This window comes from Labrus mixtus, chromosome 20 (genome assembly GCF_963584025.1).
Source record: "Labrus mixtus chromosome 20, fLabMix1.1, whole genome shotgun sequence".
Classification (NCBI taxonomy): Eukaryota; Metazoa; Chordata; class Actinopteri; order Labriformes; family Labridae; genus Labrus; species Labrus mixtus.
The window spans coordinates 21,816,395-21,837,830 of record NC_083631.1 but is presented as its reverse complement, the minus strand read 5'-3'; the positions used below and the strand labels follow the sequence as shown (position 1 = coordinate 21,837,830).

The following is a 21,436-nucleotide window of genomic DNA, read 5'->3' as shown; positions in this document are numbered from 1 at the left end:
GTCCAGCATCACATACAAAATCCTCCTCCCGCCCTTGTACCTTTCTGACCTCTTCCACCCCTACACTCCACCCCCGGACACTGGTTTGCTCTCCATTCCCCGCACCAACCTGCCAACTTTCGGGGGTAAAGACCTTAAGTGTGGCAGCCCCCACCCTCTTGAAATCTCTCCCAGGCAGTTACCCACAATGCTTCATCCTCGGACATATTCAAACAACTTTTAAACACCAACCTGTTCAACTCGGCTTATGGACTTATTGCGGTTTTTTGTTTGTGTATTCTGATGTAAAGCATCCTTGGGCTGCTTGAAAGGTGCTACATAAATGTAAATATTAACCTAAAGTAATTATTTTTCCTCACATACTTTCCTTTTTTTCCTTTCTGTCTCCATTTCCTCTCTCTAAACCTCATTTCCTTGTTCCTTCATCCTTCTCTGCTCTCCATGACTCGCAGGCTTTGTTGCCAATAGAGTGACTCTTTTAATGCTCGGCCCCTCAGATCACCTGATTCCCCTGTCTCTGACCTTGCATTACCCACAATGCATGCGGGTGTCATCAGCTGCAGTGTGCTCACCTAATTCCACAAATTGTGGCCCGAGCTTCCCGTTCTGTCAAGCCCAGCACTTTGGGTTTCCATTTTTTTTTTTTAGCGCCGAAGCTTTTCAGGATTCTTGTCATTATTTTCCCCTAACAGGCTGAAGAAGAGAAGGTGAGTTTGAGGCTGGCTGGGCTCCTAATGACGGCCCCTCCTCAGCGTTGTAATGGGTATTAAACCACAATCATATTAAGCTGTGCAGAGTGGAGTGAGTGTCACACAGGACGGTATTTTTCTCTTGCCTGTGTGCTTCATGTTTAAAGAGAGGGGCGCTCTGCTGACAATGCTGAACATACAACTCATGTAGAGGTTGTTTTACAGCATCGTCTGGGACATCCAGCATGCAAATACTTCCATCCATTATCTTTATTATCTATACCTCTTTTCCAGTTCAGGGTCACATTTGGGCTGGAGTCGATCTCTCTCTCTGATTTCTGACTTCATCCACTAGCCTACCTCTAGAATAAAGGCATACAAAGCCCAACAATTAACCTTTAAATAAATGTTGACCAAGACTATACAATTACTACAAATTCAGATTGTAGATGAAAAAGATGATTTATCTGATTTAACACCCAGGAGGGACAGCTTGATGGTGGATCACTTTCTGCTTGCAATGATCTTAATTCAGGGAATTGACACTCCAGCTTAAATAAAATGCTTTTAAGTGACTGTTTTTGTCTGACATGCTGAAATGTGACATGATACGAAATAGTTATTTTAATAATACTTTGTGGAAGACATGATAATTTATAAAATTGAAGTAATTTCTTTCTGCCAGATAAAAAAAAAGGTAGGTCTTTAGAGGGCCTTTAAAACAATCTGGACATCTCGTCGTTCTGATGTCCAGCAGTCAGTTCCAGAGTTAACTGACTGCTGGACATATAAAAAAATAAAGAAGATGCTACTGTCCATTAGTGTCAGTTATTTATGTCTCATTCTTATATTGACTTTGATCATTTCCACCCATGATGTGAGACGCTTTCATCCTGTATGTCCAAAATCAGTCTGTGTTTCTTAAGCGTTTGTCTCCCTCTTGTGGATAAAAAGTGTAATTACACTTTTATAAACTTTTATAAAAGCATTTCACATCTCATGTCAGGGTGGATGGTGTTTCACTGATGTGTCTTGTTATTCACTTTGCACCTCATTTAATAAAATAAAAAAATGTTTCAGGAAGCATCTCCGGTTTTGTTTTCTTTTAACTCGGCATCTCGTTGTTGCATCCAAAGTAAAACTTCGTCGGAGCGATGTGAGTGCGTCGGGCTTGCAGATGGCACTTAGCCGGACCGAGCGCTGTGGTGTTAGCAGCAGATGGTGCGGTGCCGAGCTGATGGATGCTCCGTCTGAAGCTCCAGACAAGAAGCCTGCTGCTCCTCCTCCGTCTGAGTTACTCTGAGAATCTGCAGCTCCCAAAACATCCACACAACAAACACTCGCACACCTCCCCAACACACACACACACACACACACACACACACACCTATACACATAGAAGCATTAAAACACTGCAGAAAGGAAAACTAAGATGTTTCAGAAGTGGTCATTTGTTCTTAAATGGTTTTAATTGGATTAAATCTGATTGGGAGCTATAAAAAATAGACTTATGCAAAAGTATTGTTGTTGATTCATCCCTTCTGGGGCCTCCATACATGTGTGGAGGTGAGTGTGTCTGCAGAGACTCTGTCCTCTGACGGGATTTTAATGTTTTGTGTTGTTTTGGTTGACTCTGGATGTTTCTCTGCGGGGAGCTGGTGCGTTTCCTCCAACCAATGAGAGGGCACAGGTGAGTTAAGAAGGGGACATAATTCAGCGATCCCAAACCGGCAAATATGATGGACGTGGACCTAGCGGCAAAGAAGAGAAAATACAGGATAAACAAGGATAAAGGACTCAGCTAACAGCTCTGATGTGTGTCATCCTCGACATGCTAATGGGGCTTACATTTCTAGCTCCGCCCAGCAGATATTTTAGAACTGAAGAAGCCTTTAGGAGGAGGAGGAGAGGTGAAACGTCTTCAAGGTCTTCAACCAAGTCCAGTTCCCTTTGGATCAAGTTCTTTCCAAAACGAGGCTCTTGCCCGGGGACGTTGAGTTGCTCTGCTTCCTGTTGGACAGACAGGTGCTGAACACCGGCGGTTAGCTTGTGCTAGAGTCCGGTAGCCTGCAGTGTAGGTACAAGCAGTTAACACACACACTAAGTCCTGGCTGCAGTGAGTGTGAGCTTCTTGTGGCGATGAGCTCAGGAGGAGGGGCCCAGTTTGAATGTTTGCTACAAGCTGCAACGAAAAAAAAGCTACTGACTCCACCTTTAAATACCTCTAAAGGCCCAACATAAAACACTTTTATTATTGTGTCTTTATCTGCAAAATTAGTATTTACAAGAATTTATATAAACATAGTTCATGCTAAGGATGCATCGATACACTCAGGATATCAGAAGTCATCATAATGAGTCACAATTTTTTAACTTTTAGAAACTCATGGGATTGAAGTCACTTTATGAACTACAATTTTGATTTCATTCTCTGACAATAAAACTACAAAATATCCCCTTTTTTTCTGATTTTCTTTACAAACATAAGGAATACGTCTGTAACCGTTTACAGAACCCGTGTTGAATGAATATAAGAAACAGAAACACAACGCAGGGGAGCTGTGTTTTACAGTTTGAGTTAAGGCACCTTTAGAGTGTGGATATAAAAACACATGTTTTAATTACTCTGTCAAATTAAAAAACGTTCTCGGGGCCCGTCTCTTTCGACAGCTGAGATTAATTGGCGTCTCATAAATACTCGACTGAACCGAAAATGAAACGGGTTGTTATCAGCCGCTCTTGCATTCACAAGTCGTTTTTGGCTCGTGAATCATCTTCGCTAATTTTTTATTTGCAACCCAGAACGACACGAGGGGAATCCTGTCGACCGCACAATTGATGGCGGCTACAAATATTTGAGCCGTGTTTTTCCTTTTGACAAGCGACACACTCTGCGTTCTGTCGGCCGCTTTCGCCGCTCCCCCCTCTGCTAGATGTGCTGTGAGTTGATATATCGGGTCTTTTAGCCCCTGCTTTGGCTCAAGTCCAAGGCCCATTTGTACAGATGGGGTTTTACGTGGAGGCCATTTTAGCAAAGCACCCTCCCCATAAAGCCGAAGTGTCTCATCGCTTCATAATTGTGTGATTATGGTCAATTGCTGTAGTTGGGTTGACAGATTCTATTGAAGCCCAACAGATGCTTTTATCATATTTTTAGATCCTCGTCCGACCTTAATCAGGCGTTACGCGTCTGAATAAAACGGGGGAGATCATATTTCAGTCAGCGAGGAGGATCAGGTGTCTGACAGAGGAGACGCCGAGGCCCGAGAGAGAAGATGAAACACTTTCTGAGGCCTGCTGGAGGAATGTATGAGAGCTGAATAGTGCCACCAAGTGGGAGTATAATGAAACAACACCTCCTGCAAATAAATCAACCAATACAGCCTGTTATAGACGGCACAGGTTGTGTATTTTATTTGACATTTTTGTCTTTGACATGGGAGGACAGTATAAGGTCAGGTGCTTAAATGTTTTTTTTAAGCTTGTAAACACATTTAAAAGTCAATTTTTGCAGATTTTTTAAAATTTATTCCATCAAATTAACTTTGGTGCAAGATTTTGACTGATTTAGTTTCATTAAATTTGGGGCGTCCCCGACGACCTCCGAGCAGATCGGGGACGTTAAGATTGGATCTTTATACCACTCACACCACAAGACAACACGGGAAGGTAAGCGGTTCTGAGCAGCCTCTAGTCGGGAACACTCTCGGGATTGTTGTGAAGGGGGAATCGGCCCGCTTTAGTCATCTCCTCTATTAACCCGTTTTTAAATTGTGTCCCAGTAGAACATTGTAAAGGCCGCTACAGTATGTAGTAAAGTATGAGATATGGAACCCAGAGTCTCAGTTTCTATTGCTTTACAATTTTAGATTTTTTGTTGTAACAACCTCGTTTGAGAGCGTTACTCTCAAACTTCCCGCTCCCGGGCGCCTGCACCAATTTATTTGTCCAACGCTTGAACCTCACGGCTGTTTACAACAGAGGAGCCTAAGAACAACAAAAAAACACAGATCTTTGCATAGTTCATATCTGTTATTCTCCGTGCTGCGCCGTACTGATGTTTTATACATCAGTAGCTTGACATGCTCTGGACTCTGAGTATCACAGAGCTCAGAGGTTCATCACTCGTTTTGAAAGGCCTCACTCATCACTGTTTGATGTACGCACGTGTTGGACGGTATAGACCAACACACTGACACATTCTTATTCTTATTCTTATTCTTATTCTTATTATTCACAAGGCTGTTTTAGGTCTGCTTCCTTCGTACTGTCTGACCCACATCAGTCACATCAGTGCAGGATCTTACAGTCTTTGGATTTGGGATCTTCTCTAGATGTCTGTTACAAAGTTCAGAACTGAACCAGATGTTAAAGTTCTCTTGGAATTAATTACAAAAATACCTGAAACTTAACAAACTGCTCTCATTGGATACTTTAAAGACGATGTTAAATGACTTGGAGGTGGACACACCCGGCTATGATTTTAGTCAATTTTGCCAAATATTTGCTGCCTCACTTTTTACTTCCTGTCTTTTAATTTGTACCTGTGTACCTTTATATCATGTTTGTATGAATGTGTTGTTGCTCATGTCTGTTGGAAACTTTGATAACAGTACTGCTGACTGTCTTGGCCGGGACGCTCTTTCTTCTAAATAGAGAGTGCGTCTCTCCCGGTTAAATATATAATTAAAAATAATAATCATAGCGTCGAGGAACAACAGATGCATGCTGTCTCATGAAAAGAATAAACACAGTTTCCTCCTGAATAGATGCACAAAGTATACATTTGCATTTCCTTCAGGTATCGTCTGTTACACTCATGCAGCTGTTTCAAATGAAACATTTTCTCCTCTATGTTTAAAGGAAATCTTTACAGTCTGTGTTTGAAGGTGTCCTGTACCTTCACATCACAGGAGAACTACAAGATCACACAGCGACTAGAGTGGCTTAATGCACGGAGTATGTGGGGATTGGGGGGGGGGGGGGGGGGTCACTCGGCATGACCAATTTATCAGAAAAAATCACAACGTTTCAGTCCATCTGAACCTTTTTCAAGAGCAGTGTGTTGGAGCTTTTCTGTTCAATGTGATAGTGTGATGTCCTCCACACCTCGGTCATGAGCTAGTTGGATGTTTCCTTTAAAGTCTTTATTTGTGATTTTTCACACTTAAACGTAGAAATCAAGTATCTCCTCTGAAAATAACTCTGTGAGTCATGACTGTCTACAATGGGTGTAACACCCGAGTCCCACTGTCTGTGATGTTTTCAGAGTTTTCAGAGTCCTATCTTCACTTTGTTTACATCGCCCGGACGGCCGGCTGACTCCTCCCCTCGCGTATAAAAGTTGTTTAATTGAGGGACTAGAGAAAAGAAGAATAACATACTGTACTCACTGCTTAACTGTGTTTCTAGATCACGCTCATTTCAGGTAAATTTACATGCAGTGTGAAGATACGAGCAGAATAAAGATCGCTAGCATTAGCATGCTAACACAACAATGCAGCGCGAGTTGTTTTGGTTTCATGCTGGTGCTCAAGGGCGACATCTGCTGGATCAAAAAAAATCACATATAAAGCCTTTAAAGTCTTTTACTACATCACATCACTTACCACATGATGGAAGCTGAAGCTCCTGGTGTCTTACACTTGTTTGAAAAGGTTTGTGTCTAAATGACCTCACGGTGATATCGCTTGCATATGAAGGCGTTCTTGTCGGTACAAGAAGGAACAGTGAGTCAGAGCAGCCTGCACTTAGCAGAAATCAAACGCTCTGCAAAGTGTTTGTGTGTTGAGATAGACTTTAACAGCAAAGATTCTGGGATTAGTTTTTCCATTATCAGCACACAGAGTCTGACCTTTGTTTTTCTTTTCCATTTCAACCCTGATTTGCGATCGCTCAATCCAGGGGAAGAAAGAGAGAGAGGTAGATGTGAGTGTTTCTTCAGTGTGAGCCTCCAGCTGTAAAACACTCCAAAATGTAAGAAAAGGATGGCACGGCGTGTTCACGTAGTGCACATTTTTGATGCGGCACAGCGGTGACACACAGAAAGAGCGACAACAACAGTGTTGCTGGCATGTCAATTTCTCTTCTTTTTTTTTTTTTTTCCCCCCGTTGGGCTGTGACACACAAAAAAAAAATCCCATCTCCCATTGTTTGTAGAGGCTCAAAGGATTAAAACAAAGTCAACAGTGATGGAAATGCGCTGATCTTTTGAAGTATTTACATTTGTGTTTTTTTTTTTTTTGCTTCTCCTCCTCCTTCCCCCTGAAGGCGTGCGTCTTATATTTCTTCATCCTCCGCTCCACGCTCAGAGTTTGTCTTTGCTCCCGCTTAGGTAAATGGCGGCCTCGGCGACAGACAGGTGCTCTCCATCTTGTAAAGCCCAGAGGGGGGGGGGGGGGGGGGGGGGGGGGGTTTGGCATAAGACAAATGGGCACTGGGAGCGTCATCCGTTTCCCGTTCCACCTGGCTCATCTCCTGTTGTGTTGCAGTGATGTTGTGTCATGGGATTTGTAGTCCCACAGCCCTCCCCCCCAAAAAAAGCACGCAGCAACTCATCACTCACCACAAAACAGCGCTGAGACAGCGAGGCTGAAGTAGACAAGTTTATTAATGATAATAATGAGGATGATGAGGATGATGATAATATTAATAATTAGTCATAATTATAATAACGTTAATGTCATAATAAATAGAACTCTTCATCTGAAGCACGTAAAGAGAAGCATACAGAAAGAGAAAAAACAAAAACACAAAGTTCAGAGTACAGAGCCAGAGGAGGGGGGGCGGGGACTTCTAGAGACATTTTTTTAACCTTTCAATATATCCATTAAATTTTTTCACATTTTTAAACTTTATTTTACTGGAACATTTACAAAAAGGAGAAAGAGATAGATTTTTTTAAAAAGTCCTTATAAATAAATTTTGTCATTATTAGAACAAAATACAAGATTTTTCGGGGGAGTCGGAGGATGTTTTTTTTTTCTTTTTCCCCCCTGGAAGGACGGCTAAGGGGGGGAGGAGGAGGAGGAGGAGGGGTGAGGGTGAAGGTCGGGGTGGGGTGGGTTGGGATTTTATGTACAGAACAACAGGAGTACAAAAGGGGCCGGTCGACTCACATACTGGAAGGTAAAGAGGGGGGAAGGAAAGGGGGGGTTGGGATGGAGGGAGGAGAGGGAGGCGGGGGAGGAGGGGGGGGGGGGGGGGGGGGGTGGACTCTCAGAGGGGCGACATCCTGCGAGTGTCACAGCTCAAGCAGTTGTGCTCAGGAAGATCAGGACCAGTTTGTTACACTGAAGGCAACTAAAGGAAGGAGGGCAGGGGTGGAGGGTCGCTGTAAACCCAATCCCCCCTCCCCATTCCATCCCTATACTGCTGAGGAGCGGGCTGGAGGTTCAGACGGTTTCTGTGAAGGCAGAACTTCTCTGGTAGCAGAAATAAACTCGCTGGCGTCAGAGCAGAGACAAACAACCACAGTTTGATTAAATTAAAACTACCTGGACAAATTGAAATGAGGAAAAACAAAAAAAAAAAAAAACGACAAAGAAATCTGGAATTCATGTCTGACCACCGATGCTAACAGCTACTAAAGCAAGACAAACAGAAAGCAAGGTGTTATAAGAAGTGAATGTTTTTGTATCATCATTAAACTCCAGATCCCATGAGGCTTTGCAAAGGGACACTACCCATGCCTCACTGAAGCATCTTTGTTTTTCTGCAACTACTTCTCCGACCCCGGCGATCCTCGATTACAACCCCACAGTGTTCCTAAATTAGCGCCTACGGACTGGAGGCCACATGTAATCAAACCTACACATTTGTACTGAAGAAATATGTGAATTTAAAACTTAGATAATCTACCAAAAGAAAACTGTATTGATACCTGTTTTTATCCTACAGGCAGCCAGTATTGACTAATGTCTTGTCTCCTGTCATTGAGTAACTCCTGCACACTGTCTAACCTGCACAAATAACATTGGCGCCATTGGGATTTATGGTTTGCATTGCAATTAAGGATAAACTAATTCTTCTCTGACTCAACGTTTTTAGAGAATAGAAAGTTTTATACTGAATTTTCGTTCCTAAGCCATATAAGAAAGTTCGTACAGAAGTTTCAATAGGAAGCCTTACTAAAACATTGCCAACTTATTTGTACATTTCAGACAGTGTGCAGGAGTTTGCCTGAAAGTTTTGATTGACCCATTCCCCTCTTTTGCACTATTTTATTCATAGTGTCAAACATTAAAATAAGAGAGATTGTATCCTTTTAAAAAGTGAGTAAAGTATTGGAGGAAAACGTATTAATGGTTGATTTGTGTAATGGAGGTGTGGCCATCGTTATATCACAGGTTTAGCCCTCCAAAGGTCAATTTCTCAACTGAGCACCAAATGAGGATTAATCCGCCGCTGGAAATAGTCCCAAACTAATGCGCCGTTTCATTTAGTTTTAAATCAGTTTGTAAAAAAAACAAAAAACTACAGAACCCAACTTAAAGAAAGTACTTCATTTTTTAAAATCCATAAATGAATATATTTGTAAGCTGCTTTGGAGTCATAAAAGGGAAGTCATAAATAGATAGGCTAACACATTGTTAAAGTCTTTTCATGGGTTAAGTTGACAAAAAGAAGGAGTGATTTCAACCTTATTGCCTAAGATTAAACAAACTACAAACCTATTAAAAACGAAGAGATAACAGTTGCCTAGCACGTGTGACATCATATCAGTTTTGGTTGTGAAGTGCATAGATTGTTCAGTGGATGAAATCAGAGCGTGTAACCAAACCTTAAAGCTCGTTAGCCCAGAAGAAAGCTCAAAATTAAAACTGTGGTTCTTCATCTCTGTCAATTAACTCGACCGCTAAGCTGATTTTTTTTTTGCCTCCAGAGCGGCTCCGCCTCCCAGCGAGTTCCCCCGTCAAGAGTAAAAAAAAACTCCAACCTGCTCCCGAGTCGTTTCTGACCCACCACGAGTCTGTAAGTAGGCCAGGTGAATCATGTGACTCTCAGAAACAAACCTACAGGTATATATAAAAAAAAAAAAAAAAAGAAATGCTAAGCCTGCACATGATCGCAGCATGGGAGAACAAATGACCGACTTTACCCCAATTAGACTTCACAACAGTTAGTTGCCATGATATAGATACTCTTTGTAATATATGAGAAGCTGTCTACAGATGAACAGAGGTCGCGTGGGTAGGAGCCCTGATTCAGAACAAGTTTTTTTTTTTTTTTATATATAACCTGAAATAAGATGAAGTTACTCAAGAAGTGTGAGGTGAGATTTACTGTACAGCATATTAACAGTACACACTGCAGTTTTTGTACAGGAAGTCAGGAGCTTAAACCGAGTGTTTCCCTCTTGGAGCAATTTCACACAAAAAAAAAAACACTACCAGCTCAGTAGTGTACCCTGAACTCTCAAACAAAGTTGTGCTTCACCTGAACCTGCTCGCCTCCTCATGAAAAAAGAAAAGTTTCTTTTCAGGGCCAGCAGGTTTTTTTTTTTTTCTCCTTCCCCAATATGCAATAAAACCGCCCGCCCACCAGGGTCAGCATGAGAAACAGCGGTTCATAAAGCGAGGCTGCTGCAGGAAGCTCGGCCTCATCAGTACGGGGGAGGGGGAGGGAGGGGGGGGGGGGGGTGGGCTCGTTAGATTAGAACAGCGAGCTCTTCCTCCTCTGCGGTGATGAGCGAATGAAATCTGGGTCACGTCAATACACATCCGGGGCTCCGCCGTCATCACAGAGTCTCGCTGTCTCCTGATCAAAGAGCGCTGAGACTGTGTGTTTCAAATCATACTTTGGTTCAAGTGAGAAAAAAAATAAAATCAATATTCATAAACTTTTTATCTGACGCCCACAACACCTAGCACTAATTAGCAAAGTCTCCCCAGCGCCAACGAAGGGCCGGATTACCGATTCTTTTCCTGAAGTGTCTGTGGGGTAAAAAAAAAAAGAAAAGAAAAGGAGGATGGAGTTTTGCATTTGATGGGGGAGGGGGGGGGGGGGGGGGGGGGGTAAAGATCTAGAACTGTGTTTGTTTGTGTGGTAAAGAAGGAGGTTTTGGCGGGAAAGGGAGGGGGGGGTAGATCAGTTCACACTATCACCATCACACTTTCAATCATATAACACATGATCACATGTTACAGTAAATATCAGGGACATATTTAGTTGGAGGGGGGTGGGGAGGGGGAGGTCTGATATCTATGTTCGGGGGGCAGAGGCTTCCTGCCCACCCCCTCTCTACTCCCTGACATCACCACAGCCCATATAATAGATATGTATATATATTTATATACAGAAAAAAGAATACATACTTATTGGACACCCTAGACATTAATGTACATTCAAAGAACTGAACCAACATTCTCGTTTTTAAAACACGTTTACAGTGACTCTCCTGATATAAAGAATTTTTCCTCTTCCACCAAATTTTTTTTTCCTCTTTAAAAGTTTTCAGTGCTGCAAAAAAAAACAAAAAAAACCCCAAAAAACTAAAAACACACAAATAAATATTCTCAGAATACATTGACAAAAGAATTCGACATATTTCAGCCCTCGTTCCTTGTTACCGTTGGATGGGCACTACTGTATTTCTATAATGTTTTATCTAGCGACATAGTCTATTTATGCCTCAGGCTTGTGTTTTGGTTATGCACCTGCTGATGTAGTACAATGGGATAATTCGAGTATATTTCAATTTGTTACATGGACGTCGATGAGTTATTCTCGTCAGGGTGGAAACGTGCATCCTTGGTAAGTTGTACGCACCTTGTTTTTCACGTCGATCTGAACGTTTTTGTCCGTCGGTGCAGAGTGACACAAAGGCTTGGGCTCGGAGTCTGGCAGGTGAGGAAAGTCGGCGACCTCTGCGACCGTTTTTCTCTCTTAACTAGTCCGTAGTCTTTGACCTCTGCTGGGGCGTGGAGAGGGGCAGACCGGGGAGTGCTCGGCTGTATACCGTCTCACCGTCCCGCCGTGGCTCACCCCCCCCAAACTCCCCAATGCTGTAAACCAATGACGCTGCCCATTGGGGAGGGCGGGGATGCCCAATGGTGCTGCCAGGAGAAAGTGACATCACGACAGTATCCACAAGGGACGCTGCTAACAGTAGGCGCTGCCGGTCAGTGACACCGCAACGAGGAAGGGGGAAGGTGCGACATCACCGGCCCAGAAAAAGGAAGGAAGTTAAGTCAGGAAGGAGGTCACGGGGAGGTTGGAAGGAAGAAGGCGGAGCAGTGAGACCAGGAGGCTGACCTTTGACTCCACCCACAGGAAGTACAGCGTAGAAAGTGCGTCTGCCTGGATGCCGAGCTCTCCTTGCCACCTTTTCTGTTCATGTTTTTTTTATTTTTTTTATACACAACCTTAGGCGACAGAGCAGTGTGCCATAGAGAGAGAAGGGGGGGATTCTCCCTCCTCCTTCCTGCATACCACAGAATCAGCATCAAGGGCCAACTGTTCATCTCCCCTTACCAAAAAACATAAAAACAGATTTGTACATATATACTGCTTTATACACACTTTTTACCATTGTAAATCACAAAAGTATAGAAAAATAAAATGTTTTATAATAACGGGACACTTTTCATTCTCTCTCTGTCTTTTTCTACCCAACAAAAAGGTGGTCCCTGGTGGAAACTGGCTCACTCCGTCTGTCAAGTTTGTGGCTGGTTTTTGACACCGCTGCGGCGGCGCCACTTTGTACGCCTTCCCGTCATTCCCTCGCCAGCCTCAGTAGAGGGACTCCTTCTTCGTCTTCTTCTTGTGTTATTTTCTTAAAGCTAGTTCTCCTCCCTTCGTTGTTTTCATCTGTGATGTCCATCAATACTGAGTACAGCTCTTCCTTTTGTATTTACTGGAAACAGGGGGAGAAAAGCGGGGAGACTGGTAAATATGCAGCAGGTGATGTTTTCTGATAGGCATGCATAATGAGAGGTGCTATAACACGTCTATGTGGAGCAAGCTTAGGGCAAGTTTCTGAACAAGTTTTCAGGAAGTGTCACAGAAAATATAGGCAGGAAAGAAGTCATTCTTTGAGTAAAAAAAAAAAAAAAAACCCATATGGGATAATGTATGAAAAAAAACCACAACACTTTCTTTTAAAGTTCCCCCTACCCCAAAAAGTCTCTGTGATGATGGGAAAAAGTTCACAATATGTTAAAACAAGCCAGTGGAGTCAAGCACAGTTGAAAGGAAACAATTCTTCCAACTCGGCTGCGGAAAGTTGGAGAGCAGAGAGAGACAACAGCTTCATTCACTTTTCATCCCGTTCTTGTATAATGCGACATAACAGAAGCGAGAGCAGAGGCCTCTCAGCCTGCCAAAGCCGGTGCTACCCGCTCTCCCCAGAATAAAGATCAGAGCGTGCTGTAATCATACGAGTGGAGATCGGCACTTTGGCACTGCAAAGAGAAGAAGAAGAAGAAGAAGAAAAAAAAAAAAAGTCTCAGAGTAATGGGGCTGGATGGAAGCAAGAGAATGGAGGGGTGGGGTGTTGCGTGGGTGGGGTGCGTCGGTGTCGGGGGCAGGCGAGGCGAGGCGAGCATCCCGGGACCCTCGTCATGACAGATGCTCGCTAATTCAGAGTGATCTCCGGCAGCTCTGCGGAGCCTCTGACATAAAATAAATAAATTAAGAAATGAAAGAAGACGAGGCTTTAATTTGCCTTTGTAGAGAGAGTTACTCTCCACCCCGCTCCCCCCATCCCCCCCCCACCCTCAACCCAACTTCCAATCCAGAGAGACTGACACTCAACCCAGTGGCGTGCTCGATCAGCGTCCACCCTGTCCCCCCTTTTGTTTCTATCTGTTCTCATACAGGAGTTGCCCTCGCCACCTCCCCCTATCTATTCTATACCTCAGATTTACTGAGCGCTCGCTAGGGACCCGACCATACAAAAATATCCACACGCAGCCTTATAGCTCAGCGGGGAGGGAGCACAATAGCGTCGGAGCTACATATAGTCCTCTCTGACAGGCGGTGCAGACCTCAAAGGGCTGCAGAGACAAATATATTAATCACCCGCGGACATGAAGGATTCAGGGGGAGGGTTACTTTAGGCATCACAGTCTCTGCTTCTTACAGTCACAGTTTGTTTTAACAAGTCTATCTTTAGTAATTAAAAGTTAAGCCCGTTAAAGGGCCGGGGTCACCCAGATACAAAAAGATGCCTTGTTCTACTTAGACCTGCTCGTACTGAGCCAAACAGAGAATGACGCTTTTCTGTTTTCAGGTGTGTGCTCCTGAGATTTATATTTTCTCTAAATCGACTCTTAATTGACGTATTGTGAATGTGAGTGTGGCTGGTCGTCTGTGTCCATAGAGCGCCACAGGAATGAGCCCTAAAACCCGGAAGTAAGTAAGCATTTGAGCGTCATGGGGTCGGGGACATTAAACGCCATCACGCCGGACACAGAGGCCGGGAACTCTCTCACTAGTCAGAGATGTCTCCTGTAGGTTTAATCTTTAGGTTAAGGTGAATATTATGTTAGTAAACTATTTATTAAGCTACGTGGATTAGTTTATTGGAGATTGTCTGAAGCATAACGCTAGTGACGTCACAATCATCCGCCCGTTGTGTAGTTCGCTTGTAGCATAACGTCAGCTTTTTACTTCTGTTGGCCGCATTGACGCTTCAAACATCATAAACATGGCGTTCATCTGTGAAGATTATCCCGCTGAACAAAACGCCTACGCTTCAGAAACGTGCGTTTGCCACAGAGCTTATTTTCTGCAGTGATCCAAAATCCAATGAAAACATCCCATAGGGGAATTCTCGTTAGACCCCATGGTCGATGCTACTTCCGGGTTGGCCTACAAAAATATGTCATGTGGTTTGTTCTCTATAGACTGTAAACGTTGATGGACGAAGCCTGAGTGACGTCATCCATCTGTTCCTGCAGGGGGCTCTGGAGGCTCATCGCCAGCAGCCGAAAGTTAGTCTGTCTCAAACTAACTTTCAGTCAACCTAACGACAGGCTGAGAGCTGGAGCTGAGGCGAGTTTTAAGCCTCTTGACAAACTGTTACATCCCGCCCACCTGTCAATCATTCCAGCTACGCGCCTAACAGTGCAGTGTGTGCTAGTGTGGATAATAACTAACCTATTTTGTTTTTGTATCAGGCTGTAAACATGTTTATTAATGCTGTAAAAATTGCTTTTTTGCATGTGGTGTGTATGTGACTTCCTGTGTTTCTGGAGCCAGCCTCTAGTGGACACTCGAGGAACTGCATGATGTTGCACTCCCGCATTTGGCTTCTTTTTTCAAGACCGGAGGTTACTGCTTGGTCTCTATGTGTCAGCCCACAACGCTGTCGTGTGTGGTATTAGTTTTTTTTTTTTTTGTCACATTGCATTGACCTCTCACGGCCACCATAGCATTCTTCCCATTTTGCAGCTCTCTGTATGGCCGGACCTCCACTGGGGAATAAGTGAGAAAATCAACACCCCCCCCCCCCCCCCCAAAAAAAAAAATAATCAGAAAAATAAATCACATCATAGTTGAATAATCCCAAATCAGCGACGACATCTATGTGTGAAAACAGACATGATGTTCTTATAACTGCTTTATTCTGACACTCAAAACAATCAGAGGTTACTTATAGGTCACATACTGAAACATAAAAAAACATGGATAAATCAAACATCATGATGCTTTTACTGAAACCTATGAGGTAATTCATCCAAAGGAAAATTTACTTTACACCTTTCAGACAATATATTCTCAATATAGAAAGTACATACAATTCAAGAACAAGTTCAGCTGAATTGAAAACACACAGATAACCCCACTTCATATAGGAATACATATAAAACAGTTAGTCAGCGATATAGAGTGTGTGTGTGTGTGTGTGTGTGTGTGTATATACATTTAAATGTATGTACAGGTACTGTCACTTTTTTTTTGCTTGGTTCTCTTTTGTACAAATCTTTTAATAAATGCACCTGCCAGCTTATCAGGGCTGAGTGGATACTTGTATTCAATATAATGGATAGATAAAGACTACTCTCTGCGGAATATGTAAACATTTCTCAATACGACTATTTACGAACTAACAGAATGTTTTCGAGTCGATAAAGAGGTCTGGTTGCATATTAAGCTGGTTATGGAATACAACGAAAGCAAAACAAATCAAATATCAAAGAGTTTTCTGTTTTTTTTTTTAAATATAAATTCACATTCAGAATGACGGTAGACTCACTGTTAGCGTAATTATGACGGCTCAGACCTCTACAATACTGACTAGCAGTTATTTACATTGTTACATCGTTAACGTTGAAGCCTTGGTAAGCTGACACTGAAACAGTTTTAACAATGCCTCGTTTGAACTTCTTCTGTAAACTTGACACGATCCCCCATGCACACAGATCTCAAACCCGTCCCCCTGTAACAACATGACAGCAGAGTAGGAGGCGTCCAGAAACCTCCAGATTAGCTAATTTGACTAGCAGGTCTCTGAGCGTCTGGAAGCACATTTAAACTGCTTTTTTGGGACTATGTTTGGAATCTGAGAGGTCCTTCAAGTAAGAATGTGCCACTTTTCACACGAAAATATCTCCTGTAAATGTGTCTGAGTCATGACTGTCTACAATGAGTGAGAAGCGCGAGTCCCGCTGGCTGTGTTGTTGTCGGAGCCGTGTTAACATGGCCTTGTGTATAAAAGCTGTTTTAGTCAAGGACTAGAGAAAAGAAGAAGAACATACTCACTGCTTATTTGGATGTCATGTAATCATGTAGTCATTCTGTGTCAATTTATGTGAAGCTAGGAGCTAACTAAAGAGCGCTAACATTAGCCTGCTAACACAACAAAGCAGAACACAGGTGACTGCAGCTCGAGCAAAAGACAATTTTGTCATGATATATATTTATGGTATGGTCAGATTCTTGCAGAATGATCAGCCCTTTATGTTTGTGTGTGCACATGGATAAGATTTATTTGGCATGGACATCACACACTCACTGGACGAAACAGATGCATTGCAAGTGTTTTAGCATACATGCTAGTTCTCAACACCTGTCCACAGGAGGCTTGCTCTGTTAGACGGTCATTAATGACAACAAATGGTCAAAGTAGTCTTTTATAATAGTGGAAGAAAATCTAATTAAAGTATATAAAAATGTTTTTTTGTTGTGTCTGAGGTCAAACTGAGTCATGTTATTACAGGGCGAAGGAGTGAAGTCAAACTGTTAGCTTACTGCAAACCATACTGTGTGCGCTAACTGCACTCACTTCCTCTTCCTGTCCCTGTCCCTCTCTCTCTCTCTCTCTCTCTCTCTCTCTCAAGCACAATCACACACATTCTAATGCATATAATATAAAGCACATAGGCACACACACATCAGGAAAAAAAACCTCTTCCATTCCAGGCCAGCTCGCTAAACGTGCTCACTACCTGAACGCCCGCTCATGAATACTCTGCTGCAGAGTTCACACCCAAAACAAAAAAAAACCCACTTCACCTGTTTGAAAATGAAAACAAATCAAACTCAAAGCTTCTTTAGACTCATATAAAAACTTCAAACGCTGCGTACGTACTAGCATAGAAAAGGAAGAACAATGTTTGTTTCCCCCACATTAAGTTTCTCCTTCAACTCGCGAGGATTAATTTTCCTTCTTTTCTTTTTTTTCTCTGAAATATACAACATGACTTTATATCTTTTTAACATCTCGACTAAACATAAACTAGCTGTATATGATACTTTTATAAATATGTTACATCTCTGAAAGGATTTGGGAAAAAAAGGCTGATAAAGTGCAACAAACAAACTTTTTTTCTTTTGGAGACCACAAACTTCTGTGAGGATATTCAATATTATTGGCAATAGCTCTGAGTATGTAGCTGCACGGATATCTGGACAGCTAGAGATTAGTCCTCTCCGCCTCGAGTATAGCACAACGTTGTAATAGAAGCTAACCACTGCTGCTGCTGCTGCACGCTGCACACATTCTACTTCCTGTCTCCGAACTCCTGGGTGCTTTTAGATCCCATCTTACTGCTCTCATGTGTGTATGTGGTCGAGACAGTTTCATACAGTATATGTCTACATATATATATATAATACATTAGCTTTAATAAGAACAACAGTACAGTCTCATTTTTTATCGTCCTCTCTCGGGGTCTCGGCTTAAATGAAAGTCAGCTCCTTTAGAAAACCGTGTTGCAAAGAGGACAGAAAAAAAAAAACCTGCTGGTTGTGTTAGAAATCAAAATGCTGCTGCCTGCTGAGGAGTGAACAGTTGTTGTTGTTGTTGTTGTTGTTGTTGTTGTTGTTGTTGTTGTTGTTGTTTTTCTACTTTGTGAGTTTCAGTTAGCTTATCCTGAGGTTAAAAATATCTTGTGCAATGCTTAAAAAAGAGAGACCGGTGACTGGTAGCAGAAAGAGCCCTCTGTTAGGTTCCCCCCAACCGTAGTGCTGTGTCATTAGTGTGTGTGTGTGTGTGTGTGAGAGAGTTAATGTGGAAAATGTGGAGTGTGTTCCAGTGCACCTTGAGTGTAGTTTATCTGCCATGGTGTATTAGTGAGGATATGCAACCGTGTCTCCTGCAAATTAAGTTCACATGCAACTATTTGCATTTAGCAATTACATTTCTGGGGGAGGGAGAGAGGGGGGGAAAGGGGGGCATTCAAAGAAACTCAAAGACATTTCTACAATAGACTAATAACTAAGTATCATAAGTGTAAAATAAATCCAAAGTTAACGGTGGTGTCTTTGACTAAAACTAACAACTAAGAGATTTGATGGACAAGGCGGACATGGCGGTTGTGTCCCAACACCTTGCAAGAAATTATTTTGCATGGAAATTTGCATTACCCCCCTTCTCTATCTTCTGCTTTAGTAGCCAAACTTTAAACCTCTTTGCACTTAATTTAATGTACATGACGCGACAATATACATAAACGTTTCATTGTAGGAGCCACTTGACTCGATAGCAGTCATCGATAAGCTAAAACGTTTGTTTTCAGGTTTTGAAAAATGCAAAACCAGGTCCTTAACAGAACCAGGTTCCATTGCTCATCTCTAATTACAATGTAAGGTATTTGTACTGATGCTTTTGGTAAAATATGTTTATGTCTTGTAATTTCTTATTTTGGATTGCTGCAGGGCACACCCGGAAATTCAAATTTAAAAAATGCACAACAAATAAATCTACTCTGCATGATTTTGTTATCACGCTAAAGGTCAAAGGTCAGCAGCTCTGCTGTTGGAAGAACTCCCTAATTATTGCTCTATACCTCTCTTGTACAAAACACTACAAACTATGTCTCTTAATGATTTCAACCCACCCCATAATCATCCCCGCCATTGCAGACAAAGTTGCATTTCAGGTGTCATAAATTTGCAGGAGACGCGGCTGGAGTATGAGCGTTGTGAGTACAGAACAGAAATCTGATCTTTGTGACCCTTTTTTTAAAACTCTGCATGCTGTCAAACCACACAGTACAGCTGGTGAGGCTCCACTGCAAGTGCACAACAGTAGGACACTCCAACGTTTAAAAGGAAAAAACAAAAAGCAATCAGAGCAGCGCCGTCTTTGAGCTAAGAATCACCGAGGCATGTTCATCAGCGAGTCTCTGAACGCTAGATGGAAGATAGTGGATTATGAGCTATAGGATGGATTACTGACCAGTAGAAACCTGATCAGACTCCTCTGGGGTTTTTTTCTTCTGTTTCTCATTGTATGGATGTGTATCATTTAAAAAAAAAAAAAAAAAAAAAAAAAAAAAAAGCCAAGGTTTATTCTTATTCAGAAGACAGCAGCTGCATACACACACCTCTGAGCATGCATCATGCGTGCTGCAGTAGGCTCACATTGGTTATGGTGACACAGCACCCAGATACAGCAATCAAGATAATGATAAAAAAAACTTTCCAAAAGAAAAGCACAAAATGAATACAAAAACAAGAGCAGAACAATGATGACATCAAATCGGGCTTGTTGTAGAAATATCGGCTTGAGAGGGTGTCAGGGAAGGGGGCTCAGGACGGGCACCACGGAAGCTTTTAGTTTGATTTAGCTCTCCACCGAGGACCGGCTTGTTTTGTGTTTGTATTTTTTTTTTTTTTTTTTAGAATGTTTTTGTTTGTTTGTTGGGGGGGAAATGTCTCTGTCTTTTCTCGACTTTTTCTCTTTCTTTTAGTAGGGAGTGAAGCGACTGTACCCTCCTCTGTATAGGCTAGCCTGCAACATCAAAGATGAAAAAGTACCAATCAGTATTCAGGCGACAGCTTTAGTCCGTTTCTCTTTCTCCACAAATTTCCTTCCTTTTTTTTTTTTTTTTTAAATCCATGTAGTTATCGTCTTGTGGTTTCCATATTATGGTTTGGCTGATACTTTGAAATATTCCAGCCCACTAATCAGAGTGTGTGTTAGGAACAGGGTCAGCGGGAGTTAGGTGGGGATCGCTTGACGCAAAAAAAGAGCATTTTTATTTAAAAACAATAAAGTCATAGAAACACCGGGCCTGAGCTTTTTCTAATTAATAACACTGCGGAATAAATTAAATCACTTCTGAGCTTTGTGCCTTTTTTTTTTTCCTTGAGGGAAAAGCCATTTCTTTTTTTTCTTTTTTTTTCAGGCTCATACAATATCAGAGATTCGACTGCTGCGGAATAAGTTCAGAGAGGTTTAATCACAGCTCCTTTTCATGTCTACCGGAGGTGTCTGCACCTTTTCTGGAGGGGTGTGAACCTCCACAGGATATTAGCCCTTAGATTTAGCACCATGCTCGAGATATCTAGGGCAGACACACACACACACACAGAATAAAGCATGCAAGTGGGCCTATGCATGCACACCTGCACATGCACATACACACACACACACACACACACACACACTCAGCCCTCCTCTCATCTTTCAGTGGCTCTGCTGCAATTAAGAATTCAGACAAACTCCAAAGGCTACTGAATGTCTTCAAAGGCTAATTTTGCCTAATTTCGGGGAGCCCTCTTGCTCCGTATGAAACTTTCATCCGTTTGAGATTCTTCTGTGCGCTAGGAGTGAGTAAAGAGAATTTTCCAACCTCAGAGGAACTAATTATTGTATAGCTTTTAAATGCAAAAAAATGACTCCTCTCTGCTGGAGAACCATTAATCAAATATGATTAAAGAATTAGGGAGCCAAACTGGTCGACTCTCTTTCAGCTCACGAGCCGATTTCGACGTCGGCCCTCAGAACAGACCCGCTCCCAGTGGCCTCGCCATTTGTTCAACACCACCACAAGCACACACACACACGCACACATCCTCTGGAGTCTGTGTTAGCTCCCCGAGCTCCCAACACACACAGCATTAGCTCTGATATTTTTAGGGGGGGTGGGCCAAATCCTGCCTTTGACTTTGATCAAGAGGACGAGCAAAGTGTCAGAGAAATGGAAGGAAATTTGGAGGAAAAAAGAAGAAAGTATAAAAAAAAAAAATAGAACATTCAAGCACATTTTTTAATTAAGTAAATGAAGAGGAAAAAGAAATGTCTTAATTAATGAAAGCTTTTAGCTAGCAGCTGCACCGGGGAACTGTACGCTTTATGTTGTTGAAAAATCGCATGCATGCCGGAATGGTAAATTTGAGTCATTTCTCAAGCAGAGAGCACGCCTCGCACCAAGCTCGTGGGCAGGAGGAGGGAGGGAGGGCGAGACAACTCCCCTCCCTTCGTCTTGCTCTCTCTCTCTCTCTCGCTGTCTCTCTCTTTTATGTCCCACGGCACACTGCTGCATGCGTTTGATGGTCCTTAATCTCCAGGT

General features: G+C 42.5%; 2 protein-coding genes across 10 annotated transcripts in view; one reads left to right on the top strand and one right to left on the bottom strand.

Moving 5' to 3' along the window:
* Positions 1 to 21,436, top strand: part of LOC132953912 (uncharacterized) — a 186,885-nt gene that overhangs the window by 137,027 nt on the left and 28,422 nt on the right. The gene's annotated exons all lie outside the window — the stretch shown is intronic.
* LOC132953909 (RNA binding protein fox-1 homolog 3-like) overlaps positions 7,282 to 21,436 on the bottom strand; it is a 284,754-nt gene continuing 270,599 nt past the window's right edge. For 8 of the 9 annotated variants that reach the window (XM_061026273.1, XM_061026275.1, XM_061026269.1 and 5 more), the window contains one exon: positions 19,385 to 19,872. In XM_061026273.1, the coding sequence (XP_060882256.1) occupies positions 19,828 to 19,872 (45 nt within the window). In that variant the 3' untranslated portion in view covers positions 19,385 to 19,827. Of the gene's footprint in view, positions 12,547 to 19,384; positions 19,873 to 21,436 lie in introns of those variants that run through there. The other variant, XM_061026270.1, reaches the window with a different exon arrangement.